The following is a 17,647-nucleotide window of genomic DNA, read 5'->3' as shown; positions in this document are numbered from 1 at the left end:
CAAAGATATTTCAATAGTTGGTATTGTACCACTAATCCAGTTATTAGTATTATTACTAATTTATGGTTTCAATCATTACTATTAAAAGAAATGTATACAGAGGGAATGTGGGATGTCTTCGAACAGTATAATAAATAGTAAAATTAGTGTATCAGTATCTTATTTTGGTAACCACTGAGAAAATCACACAGTATATTATTTATCAAATGCTCAGTTTTGAAGGCTAACTGGGTATGGTGAAGACAAAGCTTTAAATGGGAGGTATACCCTAAAATATAATTTTCCAACCATTATGACATTCCAGAATTCTTGACAGTTAGGCCCCAGAAGTCTAGTGAATATATTCTATTACAATATTTTTTTAACATGGATCTTTTCAGACTTCTAGAAGTCAGCACTAGAGTAGGTCAAGTCAGTGTTCAGAAGCATCAGAACGTTTGTCTCCAGACCCTCTCCCTCTGAACTTCTTCCACATCATTAACTGCTCTATGAATGTGAATTATGTCAAAAACAGCCCACAGCCATAGTCACTGTGCACAAATGGGCACTACCGCATATAAATCAGGTGCCTGAACAGGCTTACAGTTCTTTCCAGAACACTGGGATTGCGCAACATTTATACTGTCTGACTTTCGGGAGCACAAAGGCTGCATTTCTATTCCAACCTCCAACTCTACAAAAGTTGGGACAGTTTTGTGTTTTAGGCGTATTTTCTCAGTTTTCCTCTAAGACAGATTTAGAGACTGGTGCAGCTTCAAGGACCAGCTGAGCCATGAAAGCCAGCAGTTCGAGCGGCTCTTGGAAGTTGCGTGTCCTGTTCTGTGGGCTGGGTGTGCTGACTATGCTGAACTGCGCAGGGATGATCTTTCTCATCTTGCAGCACGGCCGCCTGTCCGGTGAGCTGGCTGACCTGGGGGCTCGTCTGCAGGAATTCTCCAAGAGCTCAGTGGTGGAGTTTCTCTCAGAGGTGACCCGGGACCAGGCTGAGGACGCTGGGCAGTACCAGTACTCACGCAACAAGAGGAGCCAGGAGCTGCGGGAGACACACATCAGAGCTGAGCAAGAGGACATGCTGATGATGATGACGTACTCCATGGTCCCAGTGAGTCTGATTGTGCTAAAGTTTCTTGACGAATAACACACCTACATAAATGAACTCTTTAATATAGATAGATAAGACTTTATTGATCCCAAAGGGAAATTGATGTGTTACAGCAGCCCAAGACAAGCCCAAAAATCAGACATCAGGATAGACAAAAAATTTGAATACATACAGTAATACAAAATAAATATAAAATAAATAAATAAAAATAAATACATACTGTAGGTGTGTGAAAAATATTTTCATAATCACTGTAAAAACAATAAAATATGTGAAAAATGTGCATAGGTATATACAGATTGAGTGTCCAAAAAGTACAATGGAGCAACATGCTCTTCATAGATGAGGGCAGCCTAGGGCAAAATGTAAAATGGAAATTAAGAAAATCTACAGTTACGGTAACTATCCAAACTTACTTTATTGAGCTTAGATTCACTTTTCAGAGTTCTTTTAATAAAAAGGTTGAATTGTGACACATTTTGTCCATCAGCCCTCTCTTCTGGTGCTTTCTAATTCACTGTCTCTTTCATCTCTCATTCTTCTTCATTCTCTTTTCTATTTTTTTTTTTAATAAGCATGTCTGCTTCAAGGTCGCAGTCTGATATTTTTTATGTGGTGCCCTTATCTGTAACTTAAGTGTGTTAAAAAACCAAATTAGTGGAAAAAAAAAAACTAGTCATGTTGTTGAACCCGAGACCTTAGTTTCTTTCAAAAAATCAGTCAGCTCCAAACCACATGACTACATGGTTAGATGGTCCAAATGGCCTCCTCTCATTTGTAACTGTTCTTATGTTCTTAACATGCCAGTTGGCTGTTGTGTAGTTTTCTGAATCTATGGCTCTCAGAGATTTAATCAAGTATCTTGCCTGGCTTATGTCAGACAAGTGTCAGTCAGTGTTTTGGCTCTGTTGCTTCACTCTGCAGACTCTTTATAAGGTGACCCTTTGTAATAAGCAATGGTTTCAATAGGAAGCTGCATCAGTTTGTAAATTTAAAAGAACAAATGGAGGTTGAGTCTGTGGTGAAAAGTGAAAATAAGAAAAGGAAATAAACGTTTCAAATGTGAAGCTTTGCGTTATACACGTAATGAGGTATAATCAGGGCTCTCGTGATCTATACATAATAATAATACATCTTGAATGAGGTGAAACCTACACAGCACAGTGTTTGGAAGCATAGCATTCATTGTACAATATATATTTCACAAAGAATTAATGCACACTTTAGACACTTGCTGAAAAGAAGTGATGTCTGACAATGAACAATTATGAGGAAAACACGTTAAATTCATTCACACTCTTTGAAACCAAATTTTCCCACTGTAAACTGCACAGAACAGGCTTTGTGTTTGATGGTAAGCTTAATTTACAGAAAATTACATAAAAGGATGTCATAGATTATAATATACATAAGTGTTACCTAAGTCATTCTTTATGGAAGATATCAATGCTGTGATTTTATTAGTCAAATGCATGCACTTTATTACACAAAACAAGTTCAACTGCAATAAAAGGCCCATTTCCATTACCACACAACAAATAATACAGTTGATCACTTATAGTAGGTCTCAAAATGAGGTCAATATCTTATCTTAAGATAGTATTCAGTTATTCAACAATAAGTGGAAAGAGTATTGTCTGCACCCCCGATTGCATCTAAAACATTTTAAATGTATTCATCCCTGAAAGCACCGTCTGAGAATAAATTATGATTGTTCGGAAAAAGTTACTTCACAGTTTGCAGGGGTGATTGAAATGAGTGCAGAACTGATGTGGGTATTGGTTTTGCATTCAAGCCCATCCTGAAGATGTGCAGTTAGAATTAGCCACTGAGCCTCTGTCAATGCGCTGTCCAACAGGTCAGAGTCTTGGTGGATCTCTGTAACAGCACTAAAGGAATTTGCTTAACAGGTATGTATCAGAAGTATTTTTTATTATTATTCATAGTTCATATCCCATTTGTACAATATATGAATATAGTATACTGCATATACCGTGATTAAGAAATATAAAAATATTTTCAAAATAAAAATTAAAAATATATATATATTTTAAAAACTATATGCAGTGAAATCTTAATATACACTTAATATTACTGAACAAATGCACTTTACTGTAGCTTCCAGATTCACTCAGACTTTTGGCATATTGTAGCAAAAAGTTTATTTGACATAGAAATCATGTCCATTTGAGGTATACATTCATTTTTTTTTCACTGCAAACAAAAAACTAAAGACTTGTATGACTGTAATTATTGTTTGTAAAACGACAACATACTTCAATAAACGTTGCATATATTTCTAAATATGACACCTGAAGAAGGCTTCACAGCCGAAACCTATTTTCTCTCTTCTCTTTTCAGCATGGAATAAACCTATTACTTGTTCCTATATTTCTAAATGCATTACGTTCAATCATACTGCAGCATGACTGAGGGTATTTCACAGTATCTTGTGAATACTTGGCTTTGAAAACTTTGAGCATGCTCTTCCTGTAGCCTTTTAATAGTTTCCTAAAGTCCTCTTGAAGGTTATTTAACCACTTCTCGAGGCAGAAACTCTCCAGCACCACGTGATTCACAGCCTGCACTTGCGTGCTGATTTCCTGAGCTCATACTATAACCGTTCTACTAGAGACTCTGATAGCTGATCAAGAACACTGATTCATATGTTCTCTATGTGTCATTAGGTTTGATGCAGGTTTTGTGCTGTTATCCTATTATAAAGACCACATGTGACCAAGCTTGAAGTTGAGAAACCCACACAAACACAGGGAGAACATATAAACTCCACACAGATAGCACCCCAGGTCTGGAATTAAACCCAGGGCCCCAGCACTGCTAGAAAGCACTGTGCCACTGTGCTGCCCCTTGTATTTCTTTTACATTTAAATTCAGAAATGTTGGAAACCCTTGATTTACACCCGCATTTCTTTGCTAAATCAGCTTTTACTGTAGCTACAGATCTAAAAAGGTACCAATAGCTCTAGAGGCTGCCATACACATAAAAATGAAAAGAAGCAAGAACCAAATAGAGTAATAGTTTAGAAATGTGTATAAGACGGTAATTTCTTTCAATTATTAAAAATGCCAGTTACAAAAAGAAAATAATATATTGTTTAGAAACATATCATTAACTGTACAGTATATATCTAGATAGAATATGTATAATCTGTAATGTGTATAATGATGTGTGACTTATTGCTCTTTGTTTTGCTTTATAGGCCCTCCAGGACCAACTGGTAAGGAAAATATGTGAAGAATAAAATATAGAGAAAAATGAATAATTCTGCATTGCATCATATAATTCACTGAAAATCGCACAACAGTATTCATATCTTGAGTCACAATCTGAAACACTAGTTACAGTATAGTCTATATAATTATAATACAATCATATAATCACCAGCATAACATGTTATAGTTATAATTGTATATGGCTTTGTAGTTATACTGTATAAAATACCTGCAACTACAAAAACATACTAAAAGAACTGAGTTTAGATTTGCTTTTTTACTTTTCCTATTTTCGGGGGACGGAGGACAGTTCTCGTCACAATGTTTTTGTTCGCTTTTGTGTCTCGCACAAATATTTTCCGTTCCGCTGCGTATTGCCTCCCTTCCGCAAATGAAAGGGACTTACCGTGAATCAAGAGGCTATGTAGCAGATGGCAAGGCCGGCGCTGTGGTTTCTGTTGCAGGTCCGCCTGGCCTAGACGGCCTGCCGGGTTTCAACGGAACAGACGGGCTGCCGGGACTCAAAGGGGACCCGGGAGAGATGGGGAAACGTGGAAAGAAAGGTGACAGCAGACGCCCCTTTAGAACCACTGTCTTGAGTCCGTTTCCTGTTAAATAAGTCAGGAGATGTGTAATCGCAACTGACCAGCTCTTTTTCACCATACTCACATACTGTATGCACACAGATCACGGGTGACTGGAAATGATGCCAAGAAGCAGCTTCATCGTCTTCAGATTCATATTGTCATTTAACAGAAGTTTGGGAAGAGGTCAAATAGCAATCTTGCACTTCCTCTCTCCTACGAAGGCCGCCCACAACTCTTTATATCTTTTCTACCCCCCTCCCTCCTCCCCAGCTGCACCCTTTCAGCAGCTCCCTGGTTCATTCCTTCAAAGTGAGGGGCGTTGTGACAGAGCTGAGTTAGCCAGGCGAGTTAACACCAGAATATTAAGAACACTATCCATTTATATTTGCCAGCTCGTCAAATTCTTATTAAAATTTGTATGAAATAAAAATATTGACTGTATTTTGGAAATCGCAATAATTTTCTAATATTGAACAATGCAATAATTATGTTAACATACAATATTAACCATAGCAGCTTGCGGACATTGTGATTTTGCATTTTCAACTTAACCTCATATTTCAGTGGGTAACAAAGAGTGAGTTTATGTTTGACCTGGGTGGGGAATCTTTATCTTAACCTCAAGATCTATTACCGTACGTGAACATATGATCATGTTCAAGAAGAGAGGAGGTCTTATTTTCTCATTTGAATAAAAAAAGTACAGTTGTCTTTTGATAGTGACACGGGCTGTCTGCGCATGGGATTCAACAGTAAAACAAGAAGGCAAAAATGTAGCAGGATCCTGCAAATACCTTTTATATCGTACATAACTTTCTACATTTCTGAGAAAATATAGGAAATACATTTTATTTAAATTGTATAGTAATGGCTGAAACTCACTTTTACTTTCTGCTTTTAATATTTTGATTTTAAATATTAAAATCTGTGGGTGATACAATTTCAAGAATTTCTTGGTAAATGTTTGACACAATGTACAGTATATTATATTAACGTGCACTCACGATCTTTTTTAATCCACTTATGTGCTATTGGCCTCTGAGTCACGGTCTTAGCTATGTGACTCGGTGATTTGCCATTTTAATAGGGCTTTGTCTCACTGTGGCTGTTAAATGTTTTATCAAACGTGGGCACTACAGTTTTTTTCTCTATAGGTTAACACAGGAAATGAAAAGCACAAAGATCCAAGTTTTCTTTCCCAACAAAATGTTATTCATGACTGTGGTTTCGACTGGATTAATACAGTATGCTGACATTTCCCCCCGAAAACGTCAGTGAACATCTAACGTTATTTTACTACCAGAAGCTTGATCCCATGAGTCAGGCCAGAACGGGGGAACAATGAATGAACAGGCAGTGAAAGCAGGGCTTTGAAAGATGACAATTCAAGGAACATACATCACCAAGAACAAATGTATGACTGTGTTTTGGAAAATGATCTCCTTGAATTCTCCCTGTCCCATCGGGGTGGAGGATCTGAATGCGACAAACCCCCTTCTTTCCTTTTTTAAAATGTATACAGAAAGAACAGTCCTTAACCTCTCATTATGCTGGAATCTAAAACATTTTGGCACAATTTGCTGTCTGTTCAAGAAAGCCTTGAAGAGATCAAGGCTGGAGACTAATCATCTGAACCCACTGCTTTAAGAGCACAGCCCTATAGCCTAACAGAGTCCTCAATTAGATTCCCATGTGTTGGGAAATCTGTGAGGCTTCCTGCCTTCCCAGGTTCTTATCACGCACATGATTGTCCCAAGGTTCTGTTTCTCCTGCGCTACTGCGGTGTTATAGTAATAGCGGTCAGATCAGGGGAAGTATCAGGCTCTTGTGATCACGTGAGACACTGTCTGAAAACGCTCAGGACTGTTCTGTATTTCAGGTGACAAAGGAGATTCAGGAGAAAAGGGAGAGAAAGGAGATCCTGGCCCAAAGGGGGAAATGGGAGAAACCTATAATGATGTCTTATCGGAGGGTAAGGCCAAGAACTGACCGTTAAAGGCCAACACAGGTACCCGGTGGACATACTTCAAGCAAATGTCCCAAGATTCCATACAGGACTGTTTGCGATTTAGATTCACCGTCATCATGTGCGATGTAAAGCTTCAGGTTATAAACCTCAAGAATGCTTTTCACATCCTTGCACAACTTAAAATCGAACACATTCTCCTCACTTCGGAAGAGTGCTGTACTGCCTTTCTGTTTTGTTTATGCCAGATGTTTTTATTAACCTAAACAGCTCTTCCGTGAAGGAAAAGACAAACCAGCATGGAAGCTCTTGCCACATCATTGCCTTACAGATGACTTGAGCCCCTGTGCTGCACCCCGGCTTTATACAGTACATCCTGTTTCGATCTTTTCTTGTGTCAAAAGGTCCTCCTGGCCCAGTAGGTCCTCCAGGTCCTCCTGGTCCGGTCGGTCCATCTGGTCCCCCTGGACCCCCAGGGCCTCCAGGCAACAGAAGTCACAGAGCAAGGGCCCAGAAGAACAGCATCAGTAAGTCTATGGCAAGCAGTCTAATGGACCCCTCCCTTTCCTGACAACCAAGTACTCTGAAAATGGGCCTCTCTGTCTTTGACTATCCACCCAGCCAACCATTTTCTAGCAGCTTTATTCAATTGAGGGTCGCAGGGGAGCTGTAGCCTGTTCCTGCAAGCAATGGGCGCAAGGAGAGATACACCCTGTAGGGAATATCATAAAGTGTATAGAAAATGCAAAAGTGTATAAATAATGCAATTATTTTGAAATTCAAAATAATTACAAGTGCCACACTATTCTGTTTGTATTAATTCTCCCACAGGTTTGTCATATGCTGTCCCAAATGATGATACGTTAGCTGGAAAAGCTCCAGAAAAAGCAAAAGCAGCCCCTTTGAAGAAAGCTGGTATTAATATATTTCTTAGTTTTTACTTTTTTCAGTTTTTGCTCAATTTTCAAGGTACTAACCACACTTTTCTCTGACTAGAGTGCATCATAAAGTTTGTTAGCTGTCCTACTGACATCACAAAAATGGAAACCACATTTGGGACATGGATGCAAGATACTGCATCCGAAAATGACGAACGGATTTGGGTAGCCGAACACTTTTCAGGTAGGTGTAGACATTGGACCTCTATCCCATTTTGCTGTGTACCAACATTTAAATGGGATGAATCATTTTTATTGTAAATTTTTTTAATTAAAAATATAAAACTGAAAAACTGAACTTGGACCAGCATTTAATAAAGTATACTGTATACTGTAGTTGCTCCCCCTTTTGCATAAAAAAACCCTCAGGTCTTTTGCGTTATGTTGTAACCAGCTTTTCACTTCTTGCGGGTTTAATTTAAGATCACTCTTCCTTGCAAAATTGCTCCAGCTATTGCAGGTTACTAGGGGAAAGGTACTGGACAGCAGTCTTCAGTTCCTGCCACAGAACTTCCATGGGATTTGAGTCTGTACTTAAAATACTCAAATCCTCAAATACATAAATACTCAAATACATTCTTTTTAAGCCACTCAGGGTTGCTCTGGGGTCATTGTCCTGTTGAAATCTAAATCTCCAGTTTCAGATCTTTTTCAGACTTTTCCAGGTTTCAATCCACGATCTGCCTATATTTTGCTCCATACATTCGTCCCCTGTATTTTGACAAGCCTACCAGTCTCTGCTGATGAAAAGCAAACCCACAACATGATGCTACCACTGCCATGTGTGGGGATGGTGTTTTGCGAGGGATGAGTAGTGCTTTTTCACCAGACATAACACTGCATTAAGGCCAAACAACTCATTTTTTTTGTCTCAAACCACATTTTTTTCCCAATTTTTTCCATTTTGCTTTAGAGGCTCCTATGTGCGTTTTTGCCTAGTCCTAAAGGGACGTCCTATGAGATTTTTCAAACAGGGCTTCCTCCTCGCCACTGTACCATGCAGCCCAGATTTGTGGAGTACCTAAGTTCTTTTTGACTCACTCACAGTTTCTCCCATCTCATTTATGAAACACTGTAGGTATTTTAGGGTTATTTTCAGCCTCTTGATAGCTTCTCTGACCACTGTCCTTCTGGCCCAGCTGCTGAGTTTTGGAGGACGACTTGTTCATTGAAGATTCTGAGTAATATTATGTGTCCTTCACTTTCTGATAGCTAATTTAACAGTACTCCATGGGATACTTTGTTCCTTTGAAGTCTTTTTATATCCCTCATCTGAACTGTCCACAACTCCTGTACCTTAGTTGTTGTGGAAGCTCTTTTGTCTCCATACTGCTTTGCAATATCCAACAGTGGGAACCCTCACAGACAGGTATGTTTAACCTTACTGAAACTGGTGTGTCCAATTTGAATGGATAACCACTTTAATTGTACACAGGTGGTTTCCAGTCAACATATTGTGCAACTTCTAAAGGCAATTGCTTGCAGCAGAGCTTAAGGACTGTTAATGCTTAGGTGATTACCTTTCCAATGAAGATTTGTAGGGGTTTTATTTTTAACTAACTTATTTTTTAGCTCCAAACTTTTAAACACATCAACAGTGTTGGGGATGTTGTATGGATCAAGAGGGTAACAAATATGTAAGTCTGTCGAGTTTCCCTTAGTCATTCAACAAACCATGGCAAAATACAATGGGGGTCAATACTTTATACACCCACTGTGCATCAAAACATGCAGGCTCTTTTTGAACATTAAATATAGCTATATTTATGATATAATAAATAACTATTTAATATAGAATATTACGTATTTGTACAAAATCCATCCAAGACAGTGACTATGAAAAGTATTCACTTGGATTTTTTCACGTTTTGTTGTTACAGTATTATATCATAATGTATTTAATTGGGATGTTTTGCCATTTTTGCTTATCAAAACACTAGAATATCAAAGTGGAAAAAAACAGATCCTCCTGAATTAATGACAAATATAATACAAGAAATAACTGATGGCAACATATTCATCTCCTTGGCTATCATGCACTATTACCTTTAAACTACTCTCAATTAAAAAAAAAATGAAACTGCTAAATGCCCCTTCTATGGTTCATATCCATCCATTTTTGCCACTTTAACCCCTATGGGGACCTGTGCACATACTCTTCTAAAACGCCCACATGTTGGAGCATCCAACTGACTGACATACCGCTAATGCAGCAGCTCCGTACAGGGGTTTGCACCAACTGTGCATCACTCGCCAACTTCACTGCAAGCTCGAGGCTGTCCTGCAGCTGCGAAGACTTCTTTTTGTTTAGCAAGGCATGGAACTTGTGGTTGACTCCAAACCCACCCAGCCCTGGTGTCTCAACGAATTGTACAATACTGCTTTCCAGTCCTGGTCACCCATGGATTCAACCCAAGCTCTGATCAGCAACATCTAGGCAACAGGGGTATGCATTTAGTGTCTTTAGTGTTTGGAAAACATTTAAGAAATTGGTTGTATTGCACTGGAAAACTTTGTTGTTATCATACAGGTCGAGCCGTGAAGCAATATAAGAACATTGCTTCACTCCAGAGCAACAACAGCTTGACGTTGGACATAAAGAAGTTCTACCAGGGGTGCGGTCATATTGTACATAACGGATCTCTCTTCTATCATGTTGGTGGTACAGACAAGATTGCAAAGTAAGTGTTCTGAAGTAAGACAGCCACTTTGTTTTCTTGCCTCCAGACCCTGAAATTGATTTGTCAGCATCTCCATTATTTTACAGGTACGAAATCAGCAGCAAAAAATTATGGACTACGAAAATAGAGAATGCTTTGTTCCACAACCTCACCTATCTCTTCCACAACTCCAAGACGTACTTCAACCTGGCAGCAGATGAAAATGGGCTTTGGATCATCTTTGCTTCACATTCTGATGAAAATATTATGGTTGCTAAACTGGAGGAAAAATCATTTTCTGTTGTTCAATACATTAATACGACTTACCCAAGGTCCAAAGCTGGCAATGCGTTCATAGCCTGTGGAGTCCTCTATGTCACTGATACTAAGGACATGAGAGTTACATATGCCTTTGATTTACTGAAAGAGAAACCGGTCAATGTCAATTTTGATCTAAGATCATCAAATGGCGTTTTGGCAATGCTGTCTTATAATCCTAAAAATCACCGTTTGTATACATGGGACAACAGCTATGTAAAAGCATACAACGTACACTTTTTATCAGATGAATGATCACAAGAAATTTGCATGGAAACACATCCAAAACCATTTAATTTTAAAAGTTTGTTTTGTACAATTTTATACGTTAGACATTAGTAGCAGGCTTTATTTTTTTATTATATTTAAATGTGTTTTTGACATTATTCATTGCTTTTTGGTCTGTGTCCAATTTAATCAAAATTAAAGTGCATTTAAAACATGGGTTATAAAATATTTTACATTTAAAGTAACCTTAAAATTTTACATATTACCTCCACTTCTATAAGCATGAAAACCCTTTTCTTTCATTCCATTACCAAAGAGCACACCAATCAGTTCACTCTAAAATACAGTAAATAAAGTGAAGACTAATTTATATTAATATTAATTTAAAATATGCTTAATTGTAAACATCATTTCTTAAAAATTGTCTGGAAAAAAACATTTGCCTTGAGATAAGAAGTATACCAAGTTCTTAATTTCCCTTAAATACTGTTTAGAGAATGAAAATCCTTTTAATATACTTTAAATCTAAAATAATGTACAGAGAAGTTATCAAATCTAGCTTTTAAGATTTCAGGTAAAAGACTCATGTTTTCATTCACATTCTCCATCATTTACATGCTTAAAAGTTAGGGAAGTACTCCCCTCAAATCAGGCTTTTACCATTCAGATCATACTTTAATTACAAACAAGCACATAATATAAAAAAACAAATTTCTTAATGTTTAAATTTGTGTTGTTAATGTGCACAATTACGGGGCATTTATCCAATAGAAGATTAAATGTCCTCATCCTTGAACACAGAAAGAAGTTGCAAGTCAACAACTAGCTTTTAAAAGAAAAACAAAGCTTGATAGATTTTCATGAAATAAAAAGAATTTATTCAACTTACAAAGGTAAAACTCTTAACAATGACAGAACTACCCGTTCTTGTACACAGAATTCATTCTCGGCAATGAAACGTTTTGTTCCCATGAACAGTGCATTAATGCTTGAGATAAATACACAACACAGACATTAAGTAAAAGGAGGACATTCAGTTAAACAGTTACAGTAAATACACAAACATGATTTGCAATAGTTCTGATTGAAACACAAATATGTTTAATGAATACCATACATTTAACCAAAGAACTAATTCAGTTTTTATGTTACAAACAGAGAATAAAGAAAAGCTTAAATGTTTGTACAAGCTGTTGTGGTAATTTATATATATTTATATATTAAAACTATTTCAAACTATTTACTACTTGGCCAAATAAAAGCCAGACATTCATTTGTAAATGTAACAGTTTCTTCCTTCATAGCGTTTGTATTCTTAAATAAAGTTTTGTAGTGTCCCACATTTGAGTGCAAAGGTTCTCTTTTTCATGGGTAAAGCATTTAAAAAACAACACTAACCTAAGTAGTGTTGTACTGTGTCCCTGTATGCTATGTAATACACCTTACATTCCTAATGTAAAGGCAATAATTGAAATATAAATACAACAGTCTGGAAAGAAAAAAAAAGTGAAAAGTTTTTTGTGCAAAACAAAACCCTGTTTCTGGATAGATTAATCCGCCAGTTTAAATGCAAAACTGATGCACCAAATAGATGAAACATAAATTACATTTACAATATTTCACAGAATATCCCAATGTATAGATCTTACATGGATTTTATAAACACTTCGTTTATGGATGCATGTAAGAACACATTATTTATCCTGTCACCATAACCCTACAATACAACAGGTTTAAAGGGCCAGGCATTTAATATACTGATGTAAGCAGCAGAAACAAAATGCAGATCCAACAACTCAGTTCACACTGGAGACCACTCACCAACTTGAAATACAGAACTACAGTGTTTGTAGTAGAAGCTAAGAGTTTTTTTGTTGTTGATTTTTTTGTTAATAGCTGTGGGCACAAAATGACAACAGATACACACCTTTTTAAAAAAAAAAATCGGCATTGAGTACTTTTACAGAGCACTACCAATAACCTGTGATTGCACCGCTTTTACAATTACAGTACATGCATAGCTTTCCTATTAATACACTCTATAAGAGATTCTGGAACAAATGTAACTTTTTTAAACTCAAGTAGAATTCCTTGCATCTCTTATCAAGCTTTGGAAAAATAACTGTAAGCTTCACTTTGCCACTATCCACAATCAAGGAACTTAAATTTTGCTGTCAAAAGCTTTATGTGTATAATTTATAAAATATCAAATATACTTGCAGGTATATTGTAACGGTCAGGCAAAACCCTCATTTTCAGAGTCCCATCTGCTCCACATGTGAAAATGCGATTTCCTGGGCAGGTTTCAATCTGCATGACCCCAGCACCGATGTTCCTGAAGATGGACTGCTTAGCATGCTCATTTGTAAATGAGTGAATCAATCCATGACCTGTTAATTTCCACACCTGTCCAACACAGAATCAGAATTAGGAACGATAACATTCTCGTGTGCTGCACGAGAAACAATCCACATCTCACAGGTGTTGAGTAATGCAATGCTTCCGCGTCAAACATTTTCCGTCCCTCCATTTTCAAACTGCTTTACCCACTAGAGCGCCCCACAGGAGCCAGAGCCTGTCCTGGCAAGCAACGGGCGTAAGGGGGGGGAGACACCGCCCGGACGGGAGGGCAGTCCATCGCGGGGCAGACACACAGACACAAACTCGTACACGCCTACACCAGTGCCCGTTTTCCCCACAGATCAATTAAGCTACTAGTGTGTCTTTGGGAAGCGGGAGGAAACCAGAGGATCTAGATGAAACCCAGGCAAACAAGGAAAGAAGCCACGAGCTCCACTCAGAGAGCACCCCAGGTCTGGAACTGAGCCCAGGACAGAAGAGCTGCGAGGCAGCAGGGCCAACCACTGCACCACATTTCAATGATTACAATACTAAACTAGGTTCTGCAAGCTGATTGAGAATATAACACTTAATTCGTTCCTTAAAAACTTCGGAATGTATTTGCTTAAAATAAGCAAATCAGTATGAAGGCAAGAACCAGCCCAAGCTGCAGGATTTGTGTAACTCTTATCAGATACAATTTCCGTGGTAAACTAACTGTATTCTATACAACAACACTGGTAGCTTTTACTCTCCAAGTTTCTCACCACTCACTTGGACATAATTTGATTTTGAATAAAAATAAATCAAATCGCATTTAGTGCCATCACTGGACCATAAAGAATCACAGCTTGCTTTTACCTCCTCTAGCGGCATAGCCCGTCCCATACTGATTCCAGATCTGCGTCATAGATCTTAAACATTAAAAGCTCTCTAAAAGCAGGTACCTTCATGTTTCCTTCAGCGGAGCCAGTGATAAAGAAGTCCTCTGAGGAGTCCATTGCCAGAGCTTTGATGGCTGAATCATGTGCTTGGAATGTGTGAAGCAGTTGTCTTTGTCTTATATCAAATATGCAGATGAAGCCTTTTCTACCTCCAGAAACAATAAGCTGCTGTTTAGGTGCATACTGGAGTACCGTGGCACCATTGTCATGACAGGGGAAAGCTAGTGAGAAAAACGGAGCACATCAGGCACAGTGGAAATTGTCAATTCACAGAAATGCATCTTCCAATGAGACACATCATTCACAGATTTCAAACACCAGGGAGACTGCTTATTCAAATAAATTTAAATAGTTTAGAGGGTTACTACTACCCATATTTCTGATGGTTACTTAACGTGTGCATGTGTGAGTGTTCAGATTGAACGTACATGTGAAACATTTATCCATCCATCATCAGTTGCTTACTGATGGTGAGGATTATGCTTAGCTGGAACCCAGCCTGGAAGCACAAGGTAGCTCTCCTCCTGCACAGGATGTGCAGTACAGTCATGTGCAGGGTCACAGCGAAAGGGACAATCTAGGAATGTTCATCAAATTTAGCCAATCTTTTGAAGCTGGGGAGAAGGGCCTGGAGCCCCTTCCAAAAACGTACTGAGAAACAAGGGAGAACACGCAAGCTCCACACAGACAGATCAGAACTCAGGAAGCTGGAAATATGAGACAGCTTTAGTAACATTCCACACATCAATGTTGCCCACAACCACTAATATTCTTGGAAACTAACTTACCATGCACCAGGCTATTATTAGGTGAAATCAGAGTGTCCCACAAACACACGTTTCTGTTTAGAACAAGACAAGGAAAGAAATAGTGTTCATTCTGTCCTTTAGTTTCTGTGCAAGGGCTGTTTAATTTCCACTAAATATATGATACAATCGTATATGCAGAAAATAAAACATCTAGATTTTACATTTACAATTGAGATTTTCTCTTTTAACAAAGTTATAGAATAATCAGCAGTTACATTTATACAACAGTTCTCTCCAGAATAAAACGTCTAAGCCATGCTTCTCATAAAATCAATGGGCACAGTCTTAATTACCTGTTGTCATTGGACTGCCCTGCTGTAGCAATGAGGCTTGAGGAGGTTATAAAAGCAAAATCTCCAGTTGATTTAGTGTGACACTGCCAGCTCTACAGTGAGAGTAAGGAATGTGTTAGTTAAGACCATGGATCTCCTTTCAGCCTCAGAGATGACAAGAAAATGTAGAAAAGACTATAAATCTATGGTATGCTTACGGAGTTATTTAGCAAACATTAAATTAACCACGCTTCACTAATTCTGTTTATATGCTTACAATGACAGATTCTTGATGAAGTTTTCTTTTTTCTACTTACCAAATAAGGTTTAGGATTAGATGCTGTTTGGTTTACTTGCCAAAGGCTTAAAAATCCTTCTCCATCTGCGACCCCACACTGCAGAAAAAAAAAGTATGCATTACACTAAAATGAACTGACTCAGAAAACAAATTTGGAAAAAAATCTAAAAGGGCTATTTCTTCCCTGAATGTACTATATGAGGCCCAGGATAACTTTTATAGCAGACAAGGATATACACTGTGCAAAACATCCACATACTGTACATATGTCTGATATGTCATAAAACAAACATGCAGCATACCAACAAAAATAAGTGGTTAATATAAAAAAAATTAAGAACCTAATGCAAATCTGAAAAATGATTCAATAATTAAATATTGCTGAAATGGTTTATTGTTAAAAGGAAAAAAACAGTAGCAAATCTGAACTGGATTAAGAGATACCTAAATCTACCGTCACAACAAAAGAAATAAAATCTCACTTTTCACACAGCAGTTTAACAATTTTAAAGAGGAAAGGTTCTGTACACTTTCTAAATATGAGACGCGTGAGAGTAAAGTGCAAATTACACACAGATGGCACAAGGTTCTCATTCCCTGATGGGCGATATGTTTCATCAGGTCTTCATTCCTATTCAAGCGAAGTAGGGCAAATCTTATGGCTACTTTGAGTATGGAGTTATTTTTAAATAATGTAAAATGTTTGCACTTTAGTACCCAAGTACACAACTTTTCGAGATGTATTTCAGAGACATCATAGAAATACTGGCATCCACCACATGCAATAAAAAAAAAAACAAGCAGCCCTAGCTTCACAAGCAACACAAGCTATTTTACCTTGTTTCCTTGAGAATTGAAGTACATTCTTGTGACCCTTGCATTGCCAGCCTGTCGAAAACATATCAGTTGCTGAGGTCGACTCCATTCAAACATCCGCACACTGCCATCCTGAGCTCCGGTTAAATCTGATCACAATTTGCAGGGGAGGAAAGATGCTGAATTACTATAAATATAACTTTACAATCAATACCATTTGAAACATGCAAGATGCTAAAAAAGAAAGACCAATGTTTTACTCAGGATTAAATACATAATAGCATCATCCCCTTCATAAGTTTGACAAAAGCGCTTCAAATAATCATTACAAGCATTACAGTAAGTAAAAGTCAGTATAGGCCGTGAAGGCTTAGTTCATAAATACTGATACTTACAATACTGGTAAACGGGATGTGAGGTCATTCTTTTAACATTATTCAAGTTCCTTTTCATAATCTGCAACACATTTTGCAAAGACTGATATTACTATCCAGACTTTGGTTCAGAGCTTTATTCACTTCTATTGATACAATAAGAAATAACCTTTAAGAGTGCCTAAAACATGTGATGAGCTAGAATCTTGTTATTGTTGAGACACACTGAAATCCCACAATTCAATCATTTTAGTGTGACAACAGTGTACACGGTAATTCATCATGGAGTTGCTTATTTAAACTCGCTTTTTTTTTTACTACACCATTAACTTAAAAAAAAAAGATCACCACACACCTCACCAAAACAGAGATTGCTACATCATATTTTGGTTAAGACCAAGTCGTTTACATAAGGTAAATTCTGTAAGAACTAATTCTACAATATGCTGAATTTATCTAATGGCTAGTGGTAACAGTGGAATATCTGGCACTAAACCACTTTAGATACAAATATATTGTGAATATAGGAACAAGTAATAGGTTTATTCCATGCTGAAAAAAAAGAAGAAAAAAAACACGTTTTGGCCGTGGAGCCTTCTTCCCACACCTGAAGAAGGCTCCACAGCCGTAACGTTGTGTTTTTTTTCTTCTTTTTTTTCAGCATGGAATAAACCTATTACTTGTTCCTTCTCAGCCTTTACAAGACATTGTAATGTTTACATTTGTGTAATTCAGATAAATAAGAAATAATTAATAATATT

The 17,647-nt window shown here is 37.5% G+C and overlaps 2 protein-coding genes across 12 annotated transcripts in view; one reads left to right on the top strand and one right to left on the bottom strand.

Annotated features, from left to right (window-relative positions):
- Window positions 1-514: 514 nt before the first annotated feature.
- gldn (gliomedin) lies at window positions 515-12,375 on the top strand. The gene is made up of 10 exons (XM_088640877.1): window positions 515-1,102; window positions 2,961-3,012; window positions 4,324-4,341; window positions 4,801-4,899; window positions 6,803-6,895; window positions 7,294-7,416; window positions 7,721-7,804; window positions 7,886-8,011; window positions 10,358-10,508; window positions 10,595-12,375. The coding sequence occupies exons 1-10, from the start codon at window positions 773-775 to the stop codon at window positions 11,058-11,060; spliced, it is 1,542 nt and encodes a 513-aa protein (XP_088497003.1). The 5' UTR covers window positions 515-772; the 3' UTR covers window positions 11,061-12,375.
- Window positions 11,889-17,647, bottom strand: part of dmxl2 (Dmx-like 2) — a 38,067-nt gene continuing 32,308 nt past the window's right edge. For all 11 annotated transcript variants that reach the window (XM_088640870.1, XM_088640866.1, XM_088640871.1 and 8 more), the window contains 7 exons: window positions 16,908-16,968; window positions 16,534-16,661; window positions 15,716-15,793; window positions 15,420-15,511; window positions 15,106-15,158; window positions 14,321-14,538; window positions 11,889-13,439 (listed from right to left, as the gene is read on the bottom strand). In XM_088640870.1, the coding sequence (XP_088496996.1) occupies window positions 13,230-13,439; window positions 14,321-14,538; window positions 15,106-15,158; window positions 15,420-15,511; window positions 15,716-15,793; window positions 16,534-16,661; window positions 16,908-16,968 (840 nt within the window). In that variant the 3' untranslated portion in view covers window positions 11,889-13,229. The remainder of the gene's footprint in view (window positions 13,440-14,320; window positions 14,539-15,105; window positions 15,159-15,419; window positions 15,512-15,715; window positions 15,794-16,533; window positions 16,662-16,907; window positions 16,969-17,647) is intronic.

This window comes from Lepisosteus platostomus, chromosome 7, assembly GCF_059453375.1.
Source record: "Lepisosteus platostomus isolate fLepPlt1 chromosome 7, fLepPlt1.hap1, whole genome shotgun sequence".
Classification (NCBI taxonomy): Eukaryota; Metazoa; Chordata; class Actinopteri; order Semionotiformes; family Lepisosteidae; genus Lepisosteus; species Lepisosteus platostomus.
Note: the sequence above shows the minus strand (reverse complement) of the source record. Positions and strands in the feature narration are given on the sequence as shown.

What these genes read in the sequence shown, in the direction of transcription:
- gldn (XM_088640877.1), top strand. Translation starts at nt 773, where the DNA reads ATGAAAGCCAGCAGTTCGAGCGGCTCTTGGAAGTTGCGTGTCCTGTTC. An exon ending in AGCCCCTTTGAAGAAAGCTG is followed by an intron (nt 7,805 to 7,885) that starts GTATTAATATAT and finishes TTCTCTGACTAG; the next exon opens with AGTGCATCATAAAGTTTGTT. An exon ending in GGTAGCCGAACACTTTTCAG is followed by an intron (nt 8,012 to 10,357) that starts GTAGGTGTAGAC and finishes GTTATCATACAG; the next exon opens with GTCGAGCCGTGAAGCAATAT.